Source organism: Microplitis mediator, chromosome 4 (assembly GCF_029852145.1).
Source record: "Microplitis mediator isolate UGA2020A chromosome 4, iyMicMedi2.1, whole genome shotgun sequence".
NCBI classification, from domain to species: domain Eukaryota; kingdom Metazoa; phylum Arthropoda; class Insecta; order Hymenoptera; family Braconidae; genus Microplitis; species Microplitis mediator.
Window position 1 is genome coordinate 8384586 of NC_079972.1, and position 17343 is coordinate 8401928.

Below are 17343 nucleotides of genomic sequence, written 5' to 3' on the forward strand. Positions count from 1 at the left end.
GAGGAAAGAATAAAAAATTTTGTATCGTGATGGACTAAGAATTTCTTTTTTCGTCTTATCGTGTGTGGCTGCCACACGGGAAATTGAAACTCACCTAAGGTACAAAACCCTATGTTCTATATTACACTAGACTTTGGAAAGCTCCTCAGATATATGTATACGTATATATATGTATGTCATAGTTATACGCACACAGTTGGTTATTTAAATAACTACCCCTATTTCTCTCTTTCTTTTTCTCTACATTCTATACTGCCGTGAGCGCTTTCATATGCAAAATAACTCGGTGCTCTATTGTGTGGTTCATTGTAGAACCAGACGCCTTCGTCCAGTCTACCACCTCGTTTATTTCCCTTAACAACATACAAGCCTTAATTTTTTTTCTTACTTCATTTTATTTATTTATTCTCTTTTTTCAAGAGCTACTCTATTACGCTTCCATTTTTAAAAATTTTTTTCGTAATTTTTATGCTAAGATATTACTGTTCTTTAGTGGATTTTTTTATTTAAACTTATATTTATTGTTATTTTACAAAACGACGGCCAGAGTATGCATATACATGAATAAATTTATTAATTAAAACTTTTATAACTAGTTGTTCTATAGCTGAACGATAAACTCATTAGTGCTATCCAAATGAATGTGCCAAAACATTTTTAGTTTATCTGTATATTTATATTATATTTTCGGTGATGTACAGTTTACTAGTACAATAAATTTTATTTGAGTATAAAGGTCAGAATTTACGAACATTTCGACAAAAATAACTTTATCAGAGATAAAACTTTTTATCTATTTTATTTTCGTGTTCTATTTTGCTAATGAACGAAACGTGTAACAAGAAAACGCACTTTTGTTATGGCTGAATTACTTTTTGTATTAACAGGTTGTTCATTGTGTTATTCGGGTTTTACACAAATTTATATTGATTTAAATTATTTTTTATTTTATCTTTAAAAAAAAAAAAATAAATATAATTTCAAACAATGAGAGTTTTAATTTGACGTTATTAGCGATCCATTAGACTCATTGTTTGAAAATTATTAATTATTTAACGGTGCTCTTAAAACTTAATAACAAATACATGCTCATGCAACCTTTGGTTTAATAATTGTTGTATTTATATTATATTGTAATCAACTTCATGCACTGTGACATGCCCTGAGGCTGTTATGTACAATATTAATTGCTCTATATGATTCTATTATACCAATATATAATTAAATAATAAATAAATGCTTGATTATAATTCTAATAGAAAGAGATATCTCTTGCGGTTAGTTATCAGAAAAATATATTTTGTTAAATAGAAATATTAGAGATAATTTAATATTGATAAATGATAACGAACGATTTTACTAAATATGGACATTAATTAATTATTTTCCGTTAATCATTATGGAATATATATATATATATATATATATATATATATATATATATATATATATATATATATATATATATATATATATATATGTATTTATAATATGATAAAAATATGAAGTTTTATTAAGAGTGAAAATTAAATAGAGGAGAGAGAGGGACAAAACGGGTATCCTCAAAATTTTATAAAAAAAGATTGTTTTTTAAACATTCCAAAGTCACTTTTTTAAATATATTTAAGCATTATTTTGAATTTTTAATTTCCCGCTAAGAAAATTGCAAATTTAAAAAAAAAGGGAAGTTATTTTTTTCTTTATTTACATCTAATAATTATGTGAAGTGAAATTTTTTTTCCATGTAAATTACTTATGAGAAAATTTAATTTAATCAAGTTTATTGAATTTCCCTTCTAGAATTTTTTTTCACCTTTCTTAGAGGGTGCTCCATTTTGCCTGCAACAAATGAAATTTCTTTTTTTAACGGCAGCTGAAAATTTTTTCTGCTCACTTTGAATGTCATAAAAAAAATATTTTACGTATTAAAGTTCCCGAAAACTTGCTATTTCCTTAATTACCCGTTTTGTCCCACCCTCCCCTATGTTAGATATATAATAAACATAAAAATTTATAAAATAAAAAAAATTTTTAAATAAAAATATTCCAACTGGTATGATTTTTATGAATAAATAATAAATATATATATATATAAAATTTAAAAAGTTTAACATGTTAGACAGTTGCGTGACGCTTTTCTCAGTGGAATACTTAAAAAGGTTTCATCGATGTCGTCACGGCAGAGAAAACGTGTCTGCGACACATCGCGCTCAAAACTTTTTACTAACTGCAGCCGGCTTGTACGATGAAACTTTAAACCGTCTATACAAAACTCGCTATATCAAGATTGTCGCATCACGTACTACTAGACCAGCAGAGCCATCAGCTTCCTATCATATATGTATACATACCTATACATACATATATATTATTTATATAAATATAAATATATAATATATTTTGAATACAGTATCGTAAGCGAACACGTGGATTGCATTAATCCCGAATAGTGCGAAGCGTGTTTAATTTATTTATTTTTACTTCATAATTGCGTCCAACAGAACATGACTAAACTTTATGCGATATTAAGTTTTGGTATCAAGATCATAAATATATATGTAAAATATACATATCTATTACATCTGATAACTAAATTTATGCACGCAATATTGAGTACACAATTTATTTATGCTTTTAAATAATTTATATTTAAATAATCAGCATCAGGCATCACAGGCATGTGCATATTACGCGTATGCTCCATTTAATTGTTGTGAATAACAAATTTACGTGCGTCGTGCTTTATTCAAATTGTGATATATGATTTACGTATACTATATTATATTGGAATAATTCCATGTTTATTATTTATCACTTATTATTATGATTTATACTTATATATTATTATTATTATTATTATTATTATTATTATTATTTTTATATTAATAATTATTTATTTATTGAGGTGTGCATCGATGCAATGCTGGTGTAGAATGCAGGCACACTTATATATGTATATATATTACATGGTGCAGTCAGTAGACAATAAGGTCGTTTGCAGGTGCATCGCAGGCACGGACTTTAGTCTCTTTTTTGTCATCTCACGTAAATGTTGGTAAGATTATAGTTACCCGGGTGGTTTTGGCGCCACTGTGATCTCCACTGGTGTAGGAAGAAGGACTCACCCTGTATCCGCCTAGGTTGTTCACTACACAAGTGAATGTTGCGTCTCGACCCTGCGGGATAGTTACATTTTCCAGAGGATACAGGAAGTCTGGTTCAAGGCCCCTCACTACTGTAACATAAAGATAATGCTTTGCTGTTTTATCATCGATCAGCTAATAAACAACTGACTAATCATAACATAATATTTTCTTTGTAAGGAAAATTTATTAATGTCCATGTGTTTACTTATGTGAGTAGAGGTATGAATGTATATATATGTACACATATTCAAATAAGGGATCGCTGAGAGAAATACGGTGGTATTTCAGCAAAGCAACATCACACTCCATGTTTTATGAGCGTATTTACATGAATTCTAAATTTTATAGGCTACTTAATGCGACATCACGTCCTCGTGTTCTGTTGTCTAACCGTCACCGATCTTATTATGAATCAACCGGCTTAGTTATTTATATATATTTACATTTTGTGTAAATGTGTAACTAGAAGCTGTAAATGCTATGAATAAGATCGAGATATAAAAAATTTTTATTGTACACACTTCAGAATTTTTTTGTTTAATTTTTTATGCTCATGTGTAAAAATAGCCGTAAAAAATAAATCATTTTTAATGTCTGAAAAAAAAAAACTTTTATTCTAGAGACTAGAACTTTTGTTTAAATCACCGAATAAAAATAAAATTACTTTAGTTGTTAGGATGTCAACATTTTTTAAAAGTTACATGTTAAAAAATAAGAATAAAAATTAATTGCTATTTTTTTTTTTTCATTTTTTAACTACAGCTTTTTGAAAAAAAATTGCCGCTTAAACTTGTTTACTGTATTTGAAGGATAACCATTTCCGGTTTAGAAAAAAAAAATTATTGAGTTGTATAGGATTTTTTTTTTCACTGAGTTATGATCATTTTAGCCCGAGTTGCGCTCTTTGGTTAATCATCCAATAAAATGAGAATAAAATGACGCAGAGGAATTAAAAAAAAAAAAACTCAACTTTTAGTAATGAGCTTTCAGTAAAAAAAATTAAAATGACGCTAAAAAAAAGTTCATAAATTTATTTTTATTAAATTTTCATTTTTTTTTCGCTGACGTTACAAAACTGCAGTAATTTATGAGGACAAAAAATTTTTTGTATTTTTCGACTGATTTCCATTGGTCTTCGGATGACACGCAACGAGTCTCTGGAGACTGGTTGCGATATAACGCCCGTAGCTCTCGCGTTAGCTATCTATCGACCGTAGCGAGTCAGCGAGATAAAAAAAAAAAAAATAACTCGCCATCACCGTGTGTTCGTGTTACTTCGGTAAATGTCCTTAGAGACTAATAGTCCTCGGTCAAAGGTCGCTTGTCTTGGTATATAGCGCATCGTATTAGCGGGCGAATGCGACGGATGTTCATTAAAATTACCCGTACGTCCGTTTCCTTTTCCTGGGTCGGTTCATTTTGTCAAGTGTGTGTGCAATATAGTTGGATATACATGTATCACTACCACCAAAACCTCATATCATTGGGGGTAGCTGTAGAGAGTGAAGAGAGCGAAAATAGCTGATAGAAGGAAGGAAGGAGAGTGGCTAGTCCACCGGGGAATCAGACCCGACAGACAGAATTTCCACGGAAAACAAACTCCCACTGAGCCCTGCGGTAACTGTTGGTATAACGGTCTTCTCTCTTTCTCTCTTTATATATATATATATATATATATATATATATATATATATATATATATATATATGTAGGTACTGGATTGGGACAATGAAATAGAGCCAAGAGCTTTTCGTAACTATGTTCAATTGTTCTCTCTGTTATTCGTAAATAAACATAGACAGAATGATAAAAAATAAAAGCTGTGGAAGAAAAAAAATAAAAACGTGAAAAAAGATGAGGGTCGTCTTGAAGATCAAGTGCGTTCACATCAGGAAATTTTATTACCCAAAGCAATATTGAAGTTAATGTTGACATTTGTCCAGGATGTGTATTAGGAAAATCGTTTACGACCTTAACTTTTTTATTTTTTTATTTTATGGCTTCCGTAGTTTATTTTATTTTGTTGAATAAATCCCTGAAGAATCACTTGAGTTTTCTTTTCTCATCTCAATTACATTTATGTTTATATGTTACAAAAGTTTACCTCAAATATTTCATTCCACTTGTCTCTCTATTTTCTCAAGTAGTTGTTGTGGTAAGAATGGTGGTGGAACTTTTGGTGATGGTAGTGGTAGAGGGTAAGGTATATAGCTGTAGAAGGAAGTAATAACGGTGATTGTTTCGAGAAGTCGTCTAAGATGTACTCTGTACTGTGTTGAATAATGCTTGAGAGAGCACAAAGCTGTCGGTTGCTATTTTTAACATTTATTGGTGTACATGCTTGTCGGTTTATATTTTATTCAAGTTTTCAAGGATGTACATTTTTTTAATTTAATTTTGGCGACCATCGAAACTTAATTTAATTACATTTTTTTTTCTTTTTTAGTCAGGATAAGTTAATAACACGATTTTATAAAGATTTAAATTTTTCTTTTGAAAGTTTTATTATATAGTCGGTGGTATATTGAGATTATATGATTGATGGATACTATATCTATATGATAAAAATATACAAAGTTTTATAAATTTGTTGGAGATAAAAATTTTCAAAGAGATATTTGTTATTTTTAAAGGATTTCGCTACATCGTTCTTTAGTGACATACTTTTTTTTAAGATATAAATATCTTTATAAACGATGAAAATATTATAGAAATTGATTGAATAATAAAAGTGGTATATTTTAAAATATCTAATTTTTTGAAAATTTAACTTTTGCATTATTAAATTATTTTATTGATCTATAGTATGCTCATAATGAAACACTACTAAAATCGCTCGTTTTTAAAATTATTTTCTTCTGATGCAAAACATGAACCCCGCTTCGCGTTTAAGGTGTGCAATAATTTAAAGTTTTTTATAACATGAATAGACAATTAATTTTCTCAACAAGCCTCATCGATAAATGAAAATATTAAACAAAATTATCATAATTACATAGTATATTAAAACTATCACAATTTTTTCTGCTTCTCCGCACTCTTAAAATGAATCAGTGAAAAGTATTGCAAATCAGTGAATATTCACTGCGTATCAGTCTCAAGTATACACAGTACAAAAAATTTCGTAAAAATTAACACAAAACTATGTGTTAGAACATTATTATTAATTTGTGTACACAAAATAACACAAAAAAATGTTAATATTTTTTTTAACGGTTCTAAAATTTTCACACTTTCATATGTTATTTGCAACATACGTAAAGTGATAACTCATGGAAAAAACAACATATCAAAAATTAATAAATAATTGTAAAAAGTGGAATCTGTTATCAATAATTAGTACTATTATGTACTTAATGCAAAGTTGACTAATTTTTGTAGATTCCTAAAAACTATACGGAAACAAAAAAAAAGCCGCTGCAACGGGACAAAATCCTGTTGCTAGCACAGGATGTGTCCTGTTGCTGTAACAGGACGGCATTCTGTTGCAGCGCCTATTTTTTTTTCCGTGTACTATCAATTATTTCAAAAAGTAAGTAAATATTATTACTTTAAGGTATAATACGTGACTTATTAATGAAAGTTAATTAATTTATGGCATAATCTATTAAAAAGTAATGATTGGTCAAATTAAGAATTGCTATCTTAGATATACTGATTTTTCCAGCTGAAAATTGCAAAAGTTGCTAACCTTTATTTTATAAATTCGATATCACTGATCAATTATTAGCTTAAAATATCATTTATTCATTATTATAAATTGATTTACTATACACATAAATCGAATAAGTGGTAAATAATAAAATGAACAATTAGTATACTTAGATACTGATTTTTTGCTCATATAAATACCGAAAATTTTTAACTCTTATTTTATAAGTTCTATTGGGTAATAATAAAATGTTATTTATTCTATATTATGAATTAATTAATTATATATACATACATCGAATAAGTGGTAAATAATAAAATGAAAAATTAGTATACTAGATCTTTATATATTAATATGTACATTTACTAGTTTTTCGGTTCCTCATTTTTTTAATTTTTCTATGTTTATTTGAATAGTAATAATTGTAGATACCAATTTATCGATTCTTTTTCATATTAATTTTAATATACGAAATTACAAATTTTTCTCTTCTATGTGTATCAAATTTTAATATAAATAATAGCCATTTTGTAATATATATAATGATTCTGGTTTGATATTAGTATCGAATATACTAATTTTAAGTTAAAAATAAACTACAAACCATTAAAATTTTGAGCATCATTTTTTTCCGTGTTTAACGTTTTTGTATTATTTTGATACTTATAAAAATGTATTATAAGGTTAACTACGGTGTTAACCTGTGTAACAGGTGACTACGGTAAATTCAACACATTCTTTGTGATACTTGAATGAATTAACACGCGAAAATGTTAAATAGTTAACATCAAATTTTTAACACAGACTTTTTTCTTTACACAAATACGAAAAAATTGTTTACTGTGCATCACTGATTGAATTAGTGATATACTTGGGACTATTTGTGCAGTGAATATTCACGAATTGGAATATTTCTCACGAATTCATTTTAAAAAATCGTGTACAATAAAAATTTAGTCTATAAGGGCCAGTTTTTCAAACTGGGTTTATTTTTAATCCGGGTTTAAATTATTATTGCTGGTATATCTATAAATGTATAGATATACCAGCAATAATAATTTAAACCTGGATTAAAAATAAACCCGGTTTGAAAAACTGGTGATTAGTATCGAGATAATTTGCACTTGTGATAGTAGTACAGTTTTTTTTTAGAACGGTCGATAGTGACTTTAGAAGAACGTGTGATTATGGATTCAAATGCGTTTGTTTATAACCCCCGCAATCAAACGCTATTGTGGAATACAAGATGACATTTGCTTTTTGACAAATTATTAACCACCGATCGGTAAACGGTCATTTAGGGTTTGCTTAAATGATGTGATAAAGGCTCGATAATCAGGCATGTGCTGAATATTGCGATGTAACGAATTTGAGTGCAACAATAATTTTATAAGTTGTGATAATTAAAAAAACAAACGATTGAATGAAATAAAACAAAGGGAATCAAAAAATAGTTTTTAACAAATTTAATCCACTGATTTCACGAGTATTAAAGTATAAATAGTATCATGAACTCGTGCTGTAAAATATCGATAAATATGTTGGTTACATATTTAACTGTATTCTAGAAATACAAGTGATGATGATTCAGTTAAACGCAATATAGTATACATATGCATAATATATAACAACCCAACTCAAATACGTTTCACCTCAACTGCTTTACTGTAAATGTGTTGGTCTCATTCCCATAGGATACCATTGCCATATACCATTTTCTCGCTAATTTGACGGGAAACATCGACTCCCAACCGTATCGTGGTGAAAAGCGACTCGTATATATACTGCACATATTACTATATACTATATATACTGTAACATGAGAAAAAATTCGACATCGACCCGAGGTTTGAAATTATTTGAATAAAATAAATAGTTATCCGGTGAGCAACTTTTGGTGACACCTATGAGCAAAGATTCCGACTTTGACCAAGCAATCGATCCAACGCATGGATTGAAACGAGAGATCCGGGATAGACGTCGTACTGAACGGCCACGTTTGTTTTATTTTTGAACAATTCGACTCTGAACAATTTCCGATTTCGGCGTACGAACAATTTGAATTACGACTGAAGATCAATCCGAGTTTGATCAAGAAACAATAAATCGCGACAATTAATTTCGACCCTTAATAACCGAGTTCTTGAACAAGTGAACAAGCCGAAGCTCGGCCCGAATCTGAACAAAGTGTACGAGTGCAATAATTAATAAATAAGTGCCGTGCGTACGTAATAATAATTAATTAAATAATTAATTACGCGTAAAAAATTATATGATCGTGCAATTAAACGTGTCACCGAAATAAAATATTATTTTATATTTTATTTTATTTCTATCGAGCAATTCTGAGAATTACGGATTATCCGTGTCTCAGTCGTACCGCAGTCGAGTCTTACGTTTACAATACTCTGACGTCATTCGTCAAGTATTTTGTGTGAAAAATAAAATAAGTTTTATTTTACTTTCGTCAACCGCCTGTGTATTTTTTGAGCAATGAACTGATTTGTTTTCCGATCAACTACGATCAATTTGTTTTGTTTATATCGAGTCAAGCCGACAACGGCATTTATAATTTTTTTTGTAACCGATAATTTTAATTGTGATACCGATCAATTTATTATTTTGTGTTTAATATACGACTAATTATTTTGTTTAATTCTGATCAATTATTTATCGTAATCTTAAGTGCCTGACCTTTCCCCGATCCGCCACCCTGAGTCGACATTTTTTGATAATTGTTTATTTGGTGATTGTTACATCACCTGGCGCCCAACTTAATTATTTTTGAACAAGGTTGCCAAAAATCGTAAGTGTATTCGGACTTCACTCCGGTAGATCCCCGGTGGTGAAAAACCCGTTACATATTTTGGCGCCCAACGTGGGGCACAAAAGGTCAGAAGGCACGGATCTACGTAAGATTACGACCGCGAGTTCGAACAAACCGTTTACGGATCGACTTAATTGAGTAACTTCGCCAAGATGTTCCATTCACCGCCAACGACTCGACCGACCAATCTGGACACGACATGGCAGAACAATCGATTCATGGAACAAATATCCACATTGACCGACCGTGTCAACCGAACAATTGAACAACGACTGATACCGACCATTCAGAACAATCAAACAACCGAAGAACGACCGATATCGATCATGCCAACCCTGATTTTCCGAACCGGAACGACGTCATTTGCTTCACCGACACCGTCTCCTTGCAAAAGTTCGACCAATACTTGCGTTGAGGCTATGAAAGAACATGCTAGCCTTTCCGCTGAGCGAAAACGACTAGAGGCCAAAATACAAGAGAACGCCCGACACCTTGAAACCCTCCGCCTCCAGGAGGAAGCTGCCGCTGCTGCACTGCGTGAGCAGAAAGCTCATACACCGAGTTCGGTAGGATCCGAATCCGGTTACGAATGGATTCACGACTTAGAATCGAAGCAGATACGCGAATTCCTGCTTACACTAAATGCTAGTGTTTCAGGAACCGAAGAATCACGACGTGACCGACTATATCGTGCGTTACGAAGAAAGCGACACCCCGACACGTCCTGGAGCAACGAAGATCAAAGAACAACCGCCGATCCATCGATCAATGATGAACAACGACCGCGAACGGACCAATCAACAAAGAACAACGACCAAACAGCAGCGATTACGACCGTGAACAATTATGAACAACGTTCACCGAACGAATCGATAAGAGAAGACACCGATTCGAGCAGTGGTTACTCATCGGGAAGTTCAACCCGATCGACGACACCGACACCGACCCCGATTCCAATTATATCGTCAGAACCGACACCGATAACATCGCCAACACCGACAGTGATTAAACCGTCAGAACCGACACTGTTAACATTGCCGAAATCGACACCGATAACATCGCCAGAATTGACACTGATAACATCGCCGAATCCGACATCGACATCGAATATATCGCCAGAATTGACACTGAGAACATCGCCGAATCCGACATCGACATCGAATATATCGCTGAAACCGACATCAAGTATATTGCCGATATCGACACCGATGACATCGCCGAGAACGACACCGACATTAGAAATACCACCGAAATCGACACCGATAAATTCGCCGAAACCGACACCGACATCGAAATTATCGCCGAGGACGACACCGACACCGAAAATGTCACCGAAATCGACCATACCGCCAAAATCGACACCGTATATATTGCCGAAACCGAAAACATTACCGAAAACGACATCGACATCGATTAGACCGCCGAAAAAGACACCGACATCGATTATACAACCGCCACCGACACCGAAATCGTTTATATCGCCGAGACCGGCCCCGGGAAGCCGACGAACCGATTTGAGGCCGACAATCGAATTGAAGCTGCGTGGCAAGTGCTTCAATTGCAGACAAGCAGGTCATGGTCATCATGACTGCCCGAAACCACGCCGATCTGGATATTGCTGGTCCTGTGGTGCCGAAAACGGCCCAAACCCGACGTGCTGGACTTGCAACCGATACTGGTCAAGGTCGAGAAATGACCAGTCCGAACAACGAACGCCGACCAACCGATTATCGCCGAACAAAGGACCAAACAACGACCGCCGATCGATCGACTACCACCGAACAACGAATCGAACCGAGCAAACGACCAACCGAACAAGCAAATCAGGTTACGAGGTTCAACCTGACGATCAAACCGGAAAACGACCACGAAGAACAACCACCGATCAACGCGAACAAACCGACCAAACACCTCGAAACCCCGTGTCAATGTCTGGGGGGAGGTTTTGTAACATGAGAAAAAATTCGACATCGACCCGAGGTTTGAAATTATTTGAATAAAATAAATAGTTATCCGGTGAGCAACTTTTGGTGACACCTATGAGCAAAGATTCCGACTTTGACCAAGCAATCGATCCAACGCATGGATTGAAACGAGAGATCCGGGATAGACGTCGTACTGAACGGCCACGTTTGTTTTATTTTTGAACAATTCGACTCTGAACAATTTCCGATTTCGGCGTACGAACAATTTGAATTACGACTGAAGATCAATCCGAGTTTGATCAAGAAACAATAAATCGCGACAATTAATTTCGACCCTTAATAACCGAGTTCTTGAACAAGTGAACAAGCCGAAGCTCGGCCCGAATCTGAACAAAGTGTACGAGTGCAATAATTAATAAATAAGTGCCGTGCGTACGTAATAATAATTAATTAAATAATTAATTACGCGTAAAAAATTATATGATCGTGCAATTAAACGTGTCACCGAAATAAAATATTATTTTATATTTTATTTTATTTCTATCGAGCAATTCTGAGAATTACGGATTATCCGTGTCTCAGTCGTACCGCAGTCGAGTCTTACGTTTACAATACTCTGACGTCATTCGTCAAGTATTTTGTGTGAAAAATAAAATAAGTTTTATTTTACTTTCGTCAACCGCCTGTGTATTTTTTGAGCAATGAACTGATTTGTTTTCCGATCAACTACGATCAATTTGTTTTGTTTATATCGAGTCAAGCCGACAACGGCATTTATAATTTTTTTTGTAACCGATAATTTTAATTGTGATACCGATCAATTTATTATTTTGTGTTTAATATACGACTAATTATTTTGTTTAATTCTGATCAATTATTTATCGTAATCTTAAGTGCCTGACCTTTCCCCGATCCGCCACCCTGAGTCGACATTTTTTGATAATTGTTTATTTGGTGATTGTTACATCACCTGGCGCCCAACTTAATTATTTTTGAACAAGGTTGCCAAAAATCGTAAGTGTATTCGGACTTCACTCCGGTAGATCCCCGGTGGTGAAAAACCCGTTACAATACATACATAGATATAGATATAGATATATAGTTGGATAGACTAAAAGTGAAGACGATGAGAAGTGATGTTGAAGTTGTGATAGAGAAATGGTATAGCTGAGAGTAGAAACGATTCGACATTTACTTGGATTTTAACGGCTGCTCTTGTCGTCTTGGGAATTTTGTCAAACGCTTTCAACTAATATCCAACCAATAAAAATATATAATAAAAAAAAAATGATAAAAAAATTAAATATAATACAGAAATATATCAAGATTTGATAAAGTTGGATTACCAATTATTTTTTATTGAAAAAGAAATTTGTAATAAAGTTGAAGGAGTAAATATCAGAAATTAAACTGTAAATAAAAAAAAATTAATTTATATAAAATTATGAGTACGGCATTAAGTTTTGGAGAAGACTTTGTTAGAATAGTGGGTCCAGGGCTGTGGCAATATAAAAAGTAACGTGAAACAGTCGTGCATTATTCACAGCATGAATTATTGATGAGTTGAGTGTAAAATATGAACGACGTCGAGTCGTTATCAACGACTAGCAGCTTGCCATGGGCATGCAAGCTCCATTTCGGTTATACGTTGCCGTACACCGAACAAATGGGATGGGATAGACGACACCGCGCATATTGTATTACTTTTCTGTCTATACTATCCCCCGTTTCTTACACAAGACATTTATCGTTTTCCTGTGAACGTCTTATCGCAGGACTCTATAGTTTTTATTCTTTTTTTTTATATTTTTGTGCTTGATATATGACACTTATCCTATTCCATCGATCAATTTTTGACTTCAAGGTTGTTTAAGTTGTCATTTTACGTTGGTTATGATTTTATCATTACGTATAGGGGAGGGCGTAAGAAAAACCGTCGATCCTAAAAAAAATTGGTATAGTTATTATATTTACTCTAAGCAGTTTAAGGAGGTTTTTTTGGTTGGAAAATTTTTAGTAAAATCAATTGATAAAAATTGTGAACTGGTTCCAGGCAAATACTTCAAGGACATGTAGGTATTAGTAAAGTACAAAGTTCTTGAAAGTGTGAGACCGCTAGTCAATTGATTGGGGAAAAAAAAAAGAAACTTTTTTTTATCAGGATTGGCTGCACAATTTGTCTGAAATTGTTTCTATATGTTTCGTGATTATAATAACTCTTCACAATAAAACAAAAAACTTTCATTAAACTATAGGTTTCTTTATAAAAAAATCAACCTTTCTTTAGTTCGAGTTTTTTTTTTATTGCGGTAGAAATAAAAAATCACGTTAAATAATAAAATTTGAGAAAAGGTATTTTTTTTTTTTATGAATTCTATAGTTATACTTATCTTTATGGTTATTGCTATTTTTGTCATTAAGAGCTTTTCGATGTCGGAAAACATTAAAATTTCACACAAATCGATGCAGCGAATCTTGATAAATAAATTATTTATCAGCTTTTATTTTCTTTTTTTTCCAAACCAATTGAGATAGAACACGGCAAAAAAAATAGAAATTTCTGCTATGTTCATATAGGGATTTTTCAAATGTTAGCGTAGGAATTATTCCAATGGTGCTATAGTGATTTTTCATATAGTGACGTTATAAAATTAATTATGTAATATAAGGAAAATTCCTATGTCACTCTTAGAATAATTACTATGTAAAGATTTTTTTTCTCCTTGTAGTTTTAAATTTTTCGAAATTTTGTATTTCGTATTCCACTAGTACTAATTAGGGTGGATGCTTTTAAATTTGATCTATCCACTAAGTTGGCCACCTGGGAGATTTTTAATTAACTTTCCGCTATGAAAATTGAAAATTTTCAAAGAAAAGGAAGTCATTAGTTTCGGTCTGATTTTCAAAAATCAAGTTTTCATCAGATGTCGAAATTTTGAGGTCCTAGAAAGCTATTCTGAACATTTTCAGGTCGATTCCCGGCGGTGTACGTATGTACGTATGGGTGTAAACTTTTTTCGTCCTACAATATCTTTAACACGGATCAACCGATTTGAACGTACTATGCGACAATCGAAAGGGCTCGTCATGACTTAAACTGATTAGATTTTGGAGTCGATCGGTCAAGTAGTTTACAAGTTACAAAATAAAAATAACAAAACATTTTTTTTAAAGTTTTTGTAGCATAACTTGTAAATCGGTTGACTGATTTATTCCGAAGTTTGATCAAATCTACGTCTTAACAAGTTCTTTTGATTGCCGCAAAGCGGGTGGAAATCGGTTGATTTGTTTTGAAGATATCTTCGGACAAACATTATTTTTTTTTCAGTGAAATGTATATCATTTTGGTCGTTAGCCGTTTTTTGAGCTCAAAGAGCTCAAAAATTTATCAATAATAACGTTTTCGAGTTCTCTGAGCTTGAAAACAATAGGAAGTTTTGGGGTTGGCTTGCAGAGTCAACCATTTTTCAGATCTTTTTTTTAAATAGTAGGACAATTGAAAAGGTATTTTTAAATACTAACTAAAAATGAACTATTGAAATTTACTGCAAATTAGCGAATATACACTAGCAACTAGCTATAAATATACCACTGGTTGAATTAGTAATATACATATAGCTGGATGAATAATGACTATCCACTAATTATCTGTGAATTTCACTAATATATTTTTAAGGAGTAAATAAATTAAATTTATAAAAATGATGGAACGATCATAGACAGCGGGTTAACATTTATAGTAAATTAATTTGTGTGACAAGTCCAGCTGTATCGGTGTATAAACATCAGAAGCAGAAGTTTCAGCTAATACAACTGTTTGCGACTAGTATCTATATTATATTCCTACGTATACCTACAGTAAATACAACATATATATCCACGATCTCTCAACAAATGCCACGAGCTGCGAGTGACACTTCCACCCAAATTCAACCCAACAGCTGTCGGAATGTCCTCACAACCTATTTGATATCGCGGATGGCTGTTACTGATCAGCCAATCTTTCGTTTCATTTGATGGATTGTAAATTCAGAAAAATTAAAAATATTGAATGGCTATATTAATAGTCGACATTTAAAAAAGAATATCGACGTTTTTATATACATCAATATATTTTTATTTTATTTATTTACTTATTAAATCGTTATATCGTTCAAAGATAAATAAAAAAAAAGTATTATTTACCTATTGGTACACCTAAAACAGTCAGCAGGCTGACGAAGGTGCGATGGCAAAGCATTGTGAAGCACGGGTAACCAAAACGACTGACGCATCCGGCATCAGAGCGAAACTAGATGAAGAACGACGTCGATGAAATTTTATTCCACGACTTCTCTTGCCCTCCAGGCTACTCGTACTACTCGTCTTTCACCTCTTCTTTTATCTTCGAGCATCCCTGTAATACATAACGTTCAAAATATTATATTATGTTTACTAACTTGACATTTAACAATTTATTTCATTTCATATCTTTATTTATTTATATGTGGCATTCATATATATGTACTAGGGTGGCTGGAAAAAAAATTTGGATTTTTTTCTACTTTCAACCTTTGAAAAATTAGTGTAGATAAAAAAAATTCTTGCCACGTTTGAACTCAGTCTTGAATTTAAGAAGTCACTCGGGAATATCTAAATTTTTAAAACGTAAAAGAAAATTGAGTGTTTTTTTTTGTTGTTGCCACGGCGAACGTTACTTCATAGAAAATAGATGATCTTCTGATAATTTTTTACCTTAAACTATGAATTTTAAGAGGACGTGCCAAAATTTCGAAATTTTTTATATTTTTGACCCACCTCACAAATTCATATTTTAAGGTGAGATATTTTAGATCTTATATTGTATATCGTGCATATAGTTATTAGAGGTGTGCGAGTAGTTCAAACATACGAATTATTCAAATCGAATCGAATCGAGTAATTCGAATTATCCATAAATATTGGAATTATCCGAAAATTTACGGATAATTCCAAAATTTTTTTCTATACAACTTAAAATTGTAATAGTTTTTACAACAATTCCAATTTTTATCAGCGGTAAATGGAGCTCACCCGAGTCATATAACAAATTCTAATTTAGTCCTCAAAAGCCTCAATTCCTTTAATGTTTTATTTGTCGCCCAGAAAGTAACTCTACTTTAGTACTAAAAATCCTTATTGAGAACTATGAGGTCTAAATGCGAATAATTTATCGGTTTAAATTATAACTAAGATCTCAAAATCCTCAACGAATGAAAAGTTATGTTTCGGACTTAAAAAAATTTCAGATAGAAAAAGGGAGGGAAGAGAGTACGTCGAATGAGACTTTTGAGGTTCAAATTTGGATAAAATTATTTCTGTGTGTTTTGAGTATTTTGAGGCTCTAATCTAGATTGTGTTATTCCGGTTTAGTCCTCAAAATTAAAATTGGTCGTAACGACTACTTTGAGAACTAAACAAGGATAAATTTCTATACTGTTGTCAGTCTTCAAATTCTAAATTGATCATCAAAAACCTCATTGAGAACTTCAAGACTTAAATCGGAATTTGTTTTTTGACTCGGGCAGACACGAATCTACGACAAAATTACATTTGATTACTTTAAGAACTAAGCTTTCAATTGAATATTTGAAAGCTGATCAGAATTTTCTCAATTCGAATCGAAATTTAAAAAAATTTGAAAAGTTACAAATAATTTTACAAGATTCGAATAATTAAAAAAGTTTTAAAATATTCGATTCGAATACACGGTAAGAAATATTTTGCGGATATCACTATGCCAGTATGGGCGTGAACGCCATACTGTATGGTATC

The 17343-nt window shown here is 32.2% G+C and overlaps 1 protein-coding gene and 1 long non-coding RNA gene across 7 annotated transcripts in view; one reads left to right on the forward strand and one right to left on the reverse strand.

Annotated features, from left to right (window-relative positions):
* LOC130666307 (uncharacterized) overlaps positions 1-17343 on the forward strand; it is a 137375-nt gene that overhangs the window by 53125 nt on the left and 66907 nt on the right. The gene's annotated exons all lie outside the window — the stretch shown is intronic.
* Positions 1-17343, reverse strand: part of LOC130666304 (lachesin-like) — a 148002-nt gene that overhangs the window by 18381 nt on the left and 112278 nt on the right. For 3 of the 5 annotated variants that reach the window (XM_057467161.1, XM_057467160.1, XM_057467159.1), the window contains exons 2-3: positions 15736-15946; positions 3072-3235 (exon numbers count right to left, since the gene is read on the reverse strand). In XM_057467161.1, coding sequence (XP_057323144.1) covers positions 3072-3235; positions 15736-15790 — 219 coding nt within the window. In that variant the 5' untranslated portion in view covers positions 15791-15946. The remainder of the gene's footprint in view (positions 1-3071; positions 3236-15735; positions 15947-17343) is intronic. The other 2 variants (XM_057467162.1, XM_057467163.1) reach the window with 2 other exon arrangements.